Below are 8,997 nucleotides of genomic sequence, written 5' to 3'. Positions count from 1 at the left end.
TTGCTCTAGGTATGGCTAGTATCTACATATTGGCCTGGACAAAGGTCTGGCTCCCAAACTGTCAAGAGCTGGCTGCAGTGGAGCTTTAATGCAGAACAGCCATTGGGGGGAGGGGGTCCGTTCTGCATCAGGATGGGGGCTATCTTGTGGGAGACAGGAGATCTGACCATGGACCAGCTGCTCCTCTAATTTCACCTGAAGCCAGGGCCGCCAAGAGACTGCAGGGTGCCCGTCAATTGTAGCATACCGAGGTCTCATGTAACTTTGCCTGTGACTGTAAACCATAACAATCTAGGGGATCGTTAGATAGCTGGCCCTCGAGACTCTAGAAAATCAATACATATTAAAAAAGTATATTTTAAATGTCGTCGACAGAAATGCAGGTGCAGGTTTTCACAGCACCAGAACCGCTGAAAAGATGACCCCTTCAAGTTGATGTACTGCGAGCTCTATCCCAACATGTAGAGCAAAAAACAACATTGAAGACACAAGAGGCAAGAAGTTTTGGTGTAAAAAGTTTATTTTAAAAACTAACCAGTAAAATACTATCAATACAAACAGGTATAAAAAAGGGTACCAAAAAAGCAAGTTTGAAAAAAATAACGAGATGATTCAGAATACAAAAAACGGTGGCAGCTTTGGTCGCCAACAAAGGCATTTGGCGGCATTTGGCCTCTCATGGAACTGAACGGAAGTTTTATCTTTCTAACCAAAACCCCCAGCTTCCTTGTTCGGAGAATACACTCAACGGACACGTCACTCAACCGTCTGACATGGGGCCTTGCTCTGCCCCATCACCCAAATCTAAATAACTTAAAAGAACATGGATGTCTTGCAGTGTGCAGGTCTTTAATGCGGCCAACCGGCAAAGACTTCTGTTGAAATGTAATGCTATCATGAACTACAAACTTTAGTTCATCAACACTGGCCTAACGTAGAGTAGAAAGAACTCAAGAAAAGACAATTTAGTCACCTCAAGGCGAGATATTTGCACTGAACCGTTATGTTATCATTTTCCGGAAACAGCTTTGATCGCTTCTTGGAAAGATTTAAGACGTCGAATCGAAGAAGAGCAGCGTTCTCAAAGCAATAGCACAATCCGCAACAGTTGCTTCAGGAAAGATGTCAGAATACAAAAACATAGAAAAATAGCTTCAAAAAGTATCAAAGAAGGCTCGTTTTTTTTAAACAGTACAAAACAGACTTTTTTTTTTTTTACACGCATTTCAAGCATTACCCAGGTATTTTTTGTTACTTTGGACAAAGGCACCACAATCACCTTCCAGTTTACAAGATAAACTTCAAAACACTGGTGTAGTGCCAAAATTAAAGTACCGTACAAAAACATTAAAAAGATGGTATAAAATAAAAGCATGTCTTTCCTCAGTCACTACTAGTAAATATATATAGGCCAAACTACAAAGCACTAGAGAAACAACAACAAAAAAGGAAAGCTTTGCATGGATTTCTCTTTCGTTTAGGTCTAAAAAAAAAGAAAAAGAAAAACTAAGAACTTCCAGTACCGGTTCAAGCTGGCATCTCGTCAACAAGACTTCCAGTTTTATTGTTTCACAAGCTGCACCTCACCCGGCGGACCCGTTATCGACGCCCTTCAGTCAAACTGGTTTCATTTTGAGAAGGAAAAAAAAGGGAAAGAGGTGAGGTGTAAACATCAGTGTGGGGGGGAATAAGGCAAGCCTGAGATGTTGATGGTGCGCCCCCGAGTCCTCCCTTGGGCGTAGGAGGTTCCTGGTGCCGTGTCTGTGCGTTGCAGAGCATCGCCGGTTGGGCTGGGGGTCCCCACCGACTACCCGGGGGGACGCCCGTGGATACGGGGAGGGCGGGGGGTATATGGGGGGGGGGGGGGGGGGGGGGGGGGGTCGTGGGACAGCACAAGACTTTCCATGTCGCCTTGCGAGTGCGTCCGGATTCCTAAGCCCAACTTCTCCAGACAGTTTTCCCTTGTGTTTCCAACGTATTCCCTGGTGCGTATCCAGGACCAACAGGCCCAGGAGGACATGGGAGATCTAAGCCCGCGAGCCTGGAGAAGAGAGTGAGAGAACCATCATTTAAAACATGAGAAAGGCAAATCATGGTGCAATCCATTCTTTCTATGTAGTAATATTTATTTGTAGTAATTATTATTCATTTCAGTGTGTGCAATGGCCGTGTTGCGCCGTAGAGAAAGAACAGACTAAAGCATGGAGGAGTTAGCCATGAGTGCAGTAGAGTGACACACGAGGAATCGGGAAAGCACACAAAACGGGCTATTTCGATTTGGGCGATTATGGTTCTTATTCCTAGGGCACAGCAGCTGAGCTGAACCGTGAAAAGAGCCCTGGCGAGATTCAAAGATGTATGAGTGGCCTGCACAATCATACAAGTATGGGAGCAGCACAATGAAATCAGAGCACCGCCGGCTGTGAGAAGAAAGTAGCAAGTTCTCTTTTTTATCCCTTTTCAATTCCTCTATCTACTATGTGTGAGTGCTTTTACAGTAGCTTGACTCAGGTGGTCATGAGTCAAGGCGCCATTAGTCTTCTTAACTCATGCCCCAAGAAACAACCAACGAGACCAATAACCAACGAGAAAAAGCAGCGTCTTATAAATACAAAATAAATCCTAAAGGTTTCGCTCACCTTTCTCGCAGGCGCCGCCCTCCTTCTCCTGGGCGAAGTTGAGGCGGTTCTGCTCCACCGCCGTGCCGTTGGACTCGGGGCTGCTGCTCCGCGGCGGGCTGCACTCCTCGTGCTGGTAGGCCAGGTCCAGGTGCTGCTGGGCCAGCTTCAGGTGCCGCCGCAGCCGCTCCAGCTCCCGGGACGACGCCTCGTCGCCGAACGACTCGCGGCCCGAGTCCGCCAGGTTGTCCCGGAACACGAGCTTCCCCACGGGGACCTTCTTCAGCATCGAGTGGTAGCCGGGGGGCGGGGCCGAGGGCTGGCGACACATGGCCGCCGCGGCCCTCTCGGCGGCGAGGGCCGCGTGGCGCGGGGTGGCCGGCGGCGAGCGGGCGCCGCACAGGCAGTCGCGCATGCCGCTGACGCCCAGGTGCAGGATCTCCAGCGCCGTGAAGAGCAGGCACAGGGCGCTGACGCCGTACATGATCAGCAGGAAGATGGTCTTCTCGGTGGGCCGCGACACGAAGCAGTCCACCGTGTGCGGGCAGGGCGAGCGCGTGCACACGTACGACGGCGCCACCTCCAGGCCGTACAGGACGTACTGGCCGAACAGGAAGGCCGCCTCGAAGGTGGCGCGCGCCATCAGCTGGAAGACGTACACCTTCATGAGCCCGTCGCGCTTGATGCGCCGGCGCCCGTCGTGCTTGCGGCACGGCTTCTCCGGCGCCTTGTCGCCGCCGGCGTCCTTCTCCAGCTCGATCTCCTCCAGGATCATGGGGTCCTCCTCGCCGTTGTCCTCCGCCTCCTCGTAGTCGCGGTTGGCGCCCCGACTCACCACCGGCATGCGCTTGCGCGGCCGCGGCTGGTACTCCGAGTCGTCCATGCGGGCGATCTTGTGCATGGCGAAGCCCAGGTACAGGATGGTGGGTGTGGTGATCATGATCACCTGGAACACCCAGAAGCGAATGTGGGAGAGGGGCGCGAAGGCGTCGTAGCAGACGTTCTCGCAGCCGGGCTGCTGCGTGTTGCACACAAACTTGCTCTGCTCGTCGTAGTAGATGGACTCGCCGCCCACCGCCGTCAGCACGATGCGGAACACGATCAGCAGCGTGAGCCAGATCTTGCCGACGAACGTCGAGTGGTTGGAGATCTCGTCGAGCAGACGCGTCAGGAAACTCCAGCTCATGGTGCCGCCGGGCCGCGGGGGAGGGGCCTCTCAGGAGCTGCAGCCAATCGGGAGGGAGAGAGAGACATGAGTGACATATTGACAAAATTATTCAAGCATAGGCGAACGTTGCCGGGCAATGGACGATCGCGTCAAACGATGACGTTGGAAGGTTCATGAACCTTCGCTCTCATTCATTGAGCACCACGAGACGAAATAACATTAAACATAATAACACTTATTTTACAAATTACATTTATTAGCGTTGCTAAATTGATATTTGTATTGTATTTAGTTGTTTAATCGCATTTATCTAGTAAACTGAGTGTATTAACACAAGCTAGCTATACTATGATACACTTTAAACACTCAGTTTACGAAACTAAATTCAATACAATACAAATATAAAGCAAAAACAAGTGCAAAAACTATCTTATTATGTAATTTCGAAATACAGAAGCCACTACAGACACCGCAATGTTTATCTTCCAAAAAGGCGTAAATTCCAAAAATAATCATCTTTATCAGAGATACACACATTTCCGTATCCAGAATGCCCACGTTACACTAGACATTTGATAAAACACTTCATCAAATGTGTGTTCACAAGGAAAACGGGCCTCTTCAAATCTCCCGTGTTGTAATGTGCACTCTTGTCCACTAGGTGGCGACATTGGCTCATTCGCCATAGCGGGACGTTTCAGGCGTCAATCATGTTGAGTGTAGTATACTTCAGGAATAGTACAAGCTGGCAAGCGCACAAGAATTTGTCAGACAATATTCAACCAGATCCTGCTTCAACACGCAGAGGCAGAGGGGTAGTCACGCTGTTAAGGAATGCACGGTCATCGTGAGTGTGGTGTTGAAGTAAATAAGCCAGTGTTCCTGCAAGAACCAGATGTTGCGTCTAACCCCCGAGGGGAAAAAAAGGATTCTGCAACATATGCCAACACCCAACTTACTAAATGTCATATTTTCCCACAAATGGTGGGAATAGTGTATATTTTAACTCATTGTAAATTAGCCCAACGTGTGGAGGGTTTAAGCAGTGTACGACACCAGTGACCTTGTGCAGAGATACACGGGTCCGAGTATAAACCTCACATTCTCACGTTTCCTCAAATCACAGACAATTTTATAATAAAAGTCAGATGGCTGATTTCAAAGACTTTATAAACGTAGAAAAGTGAAAAAAAAAAAAAAGCATAAAGCGTGGGCTCTGCCATGGCTTGGTATAGCCCTCAGGCCAAACCCATAATGTTGAGTCAAATGATTTAAGTTGAATATAAACAGGTCTCATTCCAAAAATCTCTTCAGATTGCGGTACGGTTGTCTTTTGAAGGGGGGCCCCCAAAAATTTCATGGAAAATCCTCCTCCAAACTCTGCACCCTTCAAACACACATCTAGGCCTCCTGCACTCACCACACCAGACTGAAACATATCTACACATAACTCAAGAATAACACACAACACGCATGTCACATAAAATAAGACGTCATAAAGAGACAAGGTTTCACCCAATCGCTCTACTATTACGGTTTTATTTGCATCTACAAAGTTAGAGCACCCCAACCCCCTACCCTATATAGGGGGTACACTATAGGCCAAAGGGGCCTATAGGCTACACAGGGCTACTATAAAACGTGATCCGATTCATAGAGAACAAGCATAATACAGGAATCGAGGGTCCTCTTGAAGACAACGGGGGACAAAGCAGAGCATTTCTATACCGCCTATAGAAACCACATCACCCATCAGAGAACCGCAGCAATTAGCTTTAATGCACTCACAGCGATTTGATTGCCGCCACATTGAAAATCACTTTCCTAATTACCGAGGTGGATACTCAGCACCCACATGGAGGCTAAGCTGTGCAGACTGTGATTAATGGGGATAGTGAATGCAGGAGAGAAGGGGGCCAGCATGGCTTTGGACCAAAAACATGAGGCACCCTCGTGTTATAATGCACAGCTTCATTAAAATGCACGAAGGAGACTGCGTTTTTGTGCATAATGGTGTGGGTTGGTGAAGGAGCAGGTAAAAAGGAAAAAGACAGATTCCCATGCATTCACGGCCTAATTCACTGAGTAGGGTTGACCTTTATCAGCCATGTGCTAGGCCTATACAAGCCCAGGGGAAGCTGAAACGGGGTCCTTTTATATCAGTGCTCCGGAATCTGTCACAACACTGAACCCCAATGTCTGATTGCAGAGAGTTGCATGCCCCATCGTAGACGGCTTTAAGACAGCCTTCTGGGAAGCGTTCCTTGAACATAAGAACTTCAAATTATGTACGGAGCCGTTTAAATCGTTGAGATTAACATCCCGACCACGGGTTCTCTATCAGACAGAAAGTGCGAACCAGGTCTTCATAATGTAGGTTAATTGCCAAAGATTGCTTCAAGCAAGAATGCAGCCAAAAGTGACATTTCACCCAGTGTTAAGAGGTTACAAATTGTTACATACGCAGGCTATACGTGTGCAAACTGACTTTAACGTAAGACGCAAAGCGTATTAGTTGCACTCAATACAGTCAAATTAGTTGTTTAAAATGGAAACTAGCGCCATGTCTTAACAAAAAATATTCAGATTGCGGTTCTATCATCTTTTGAAGAAGGCCCCCCGAGTGTTTCCAAGAAGCCAGTGAAGCACAGCAAAACAAGATGAAAGGTTGGCATCCAGTTTCAGCAGTCACGAAGAGCCCCAACATCTCGTGTCCCTCCCCCAACACCCGCACCTCCACATCTGGGAGAGTACTTATCCTTCATCTATAGACTGTACGTGAGGCCCATGGACGGGGTAGCAGTCTCGACCCACACCAGGAGTTAGGCTTATAACTCCATGGTCCCGACGCTTGCCTCCACGGTTCTTTACACTTGTGATTATTTTAAGAACAAACAGAATGGTGGCGCGTAAAACCCCGTCAACGGCCAATATAGGCGACATGCGACGTCCTTTGAAATAGTCCCTTGGCATAGGGTTTGGTGTTACAATTCCCGTTGTAGGGGAACCCAAAGCCCAAATCCAAGCCCAACATTCCCAAACACACACCGATGGTATCCAATTAGCGGGGCGGCGGGACAACAAGCAGGGTCGCTGATTGGGGGATGCGCGCTCCTCCACGCACACGCTTCCAACTGTTGTCCTGATGAAGCCACCGAGGGAAGAGCAACAAACAGTCGGCTCCCCGTGGATCGTAACGTTTCAATAATGATTAAATAACGATTCAAACGAAACTTGGCCGGCGTTTTTCTATGTAAAAACATCAATACAAGTAGATACAACTATACGCAGCTTCCCCGGGCACACGGGTGCGTGTCCAGTGTCCACGTCTATAGACGAAACTGCTGCAGCGGGACATTGTGGGGGAACCGACAATATTTAACAAGCACTGCACGCATTCGTAGTGTAAATCCTAGACAGTCTAGACACGATTAACGACATACATTTTAAGCCTTTTTATGATCTAATGAGGCTTGGAAAATCGTTGGTTTAACGATAAAACGAGCAAGGATTAGCACAGCAATCTCTCCGGTGCGCGCAAACACTGCCCTATCCCGGGCTTCACCCATCATGCGTACGTGGTTTAAAACACTTAATCATTCGACTCAAACCCGGTAACATAAATGGCTTCTTTTTTTTAGCACAGATGCACAGTGCACCTATAGCGGATAGTTTACATATCAACTCATCCCGGTGAAGTTAGCACAGGCTAGCGCCGTCTCCTGCTGGATGCTGGTCGGCGTCTAGCAGGCTTTGTCTGCTAGTAAGGAGACTTACCTTAAAAAATAACGTGGATTCTCCGTCCACCCCAGCTGTTTAGAGGGTCTCCCTTTTCCAGCCCTGAAGTTTTCCTAGGATTTATTATAGCTTTATATCTCCAGTGTTGTCTGCGCCATGCGGTTAGCGCGTCCTGCGTGTGTGCGATCGGTTGGGAGTCTCCGTGTGTACTGCGGGTGAGACAAAGAGTAGGCTCCCCACCGGTCTGTTCCCCCTTTTTCTCCTCCTCCCCGTTTTGCTCGGGATCCCCACCCCCTATCTGCGCAAAGGAGGGGGAAAACGAAAAGCCAAAACATTCCTGATGCAATCCTGCTCAGTTCACCGGATTTCAAGGATTTATTTTCCTTTTACACAGTAGAGTTTGTCGTAAGTGAACCCGGTCCCAGAACATTAATAGTTATCATAGCCATAGTGTGATAATAGTTTGGCTCCAGCGGGAAATGAATGAGAATGACGTGTTGACTGGATGAAGGGCATTTAAACCTCTTCGATTAAAAAAAAAAAAAAAAAACGTGAGAGGAAGAATAATAAAAATAAACGGTCAATTTCGAGAAAGCCTAAGCGACACTATTTTTTTTACACGCATTTGGTTGTTTTAGTAGGTTTGATCAATAAAGTCCTCATAATTATACTTTAACAGATCCCATCATCATATTGGCAGTCTAAGTTCAATGTCGTTATGTGGAAAACAACAGTTGCCAGTTAAAGGGGCAGTTTTATATCTCGTGTCTTCCTGCAGAGGGAAGGAGTTCGGAAGCTGGGGTTATCTGACTTGGATTTGCTGTTGCTCACACTTTATTTGGCATCAGCGGTGTGGGCAAAAGTGTCTGCCTTTCCTCTGTCACTCTTATCTCGCTTACAGTGGTGGGACCAAAAGGCCTGCTGTAGCGTCCTGTAGAAAGTCAGCCATATATATAATCCCATCTGAAAACAACAAGAAGTTACCCAATATAAGCAACATAACGTTTACAGCAATATTAGTTTAGCTAGGTTGTAGGCCTATTGAATTAAAACACATGAATCAGAAATGTATATTTATATTATTTATACCTATATAATATTTGCATGTATTTGTTTTTATTTATTTATATATATATATATATGATTATTCCAATAAGTGTCTCAATATATGACTTACTTCTAAATGATTGTATTTCATCTAAAGTAGGTCTATACTACTTTCCATCATCTGCTGTTCGTATGATAGTTGTGTCAACGAGTAGTCTGGTCGAGTTGCGACTCAAAATCAAACTCAGACCAGGTCAATTTAAATACATAAGGAGGACATGAGGCTGTCTTGTTAAGTGCGTGATTTACTCCCCGACCCCCCTTTCTCTCCCGTGAACTAGAAAGACAGTCCGGTGTGGCCGTGATGAATGGCCACACTCAATAGTAGAACAGTTGCCCTCCTTAACAGCAAGGTCCCAGCATCAA

At 47.1% G+C, this 8,997-nt stretch overlaps 1 protein-coding gene across 1 annotated transcript; it reads right to left on the bottom strand.

Moving 5' to 3' along the window:
• Positions 1-317: 317 nt before the first annotated feature.
• gjc4b (gap junction protein gamma 4b) lies at positions 318-8,220 on the bottom strand. The gene is made up of 3 exons (XM_056580184.1): positions 7,564-8,220; positions 2,640-3,841; positions 318-2,041 (listed from the first exon to the last, which is right to left on the bottom strand). The coding sequence occupies exons 2-3, from the start codon at positions 3,802-3,804 to the stop codon at positions 2,028-2,030; spliced, it is 1,179 nt and encodes a 392-aa protein (XP_056436159.1). The 5' UTR covers positions 3,805-3,841; positions 7,564-8,220; the 3' UTR covers positions 318-2,027.
• Between the last annotated feature and the right edge of the window lie 777 nt (positions 8,221-8,997).

Source organism: Gadus chalcogrammus, chromosome 20, assembly GCF_026213295.1.
Source record: "Gadus chalcogrammus isolate NIFS_2021 chromosome 20, NIFS_Gcha_1.0, whole genome shotgun sequence".
In the NCBI taxonomy this organism is placed as follows: domain Eukaryota; kingdom Metazoa; phylum Chordata; class Actinopteri; order Gadiformes; family Gadidae; genus Gadus; species Gadus chalcogrammus.
The sequence above is the reverse complement of the archived record's forward strand: the minus strand, read 5'-3'. Positions and strand labels throughout refer to the sequence as shown.

Bases quoted from the DNA above. Each gene is read 5' to 3' on its own strand.
- gjc4b (XM_056580184.1), bottom strand. From the start codon at position 3,804: ATGAGCTGGAGTTTCCTGACGCGTCTGCTCGACGAGATCTCCAACCAC.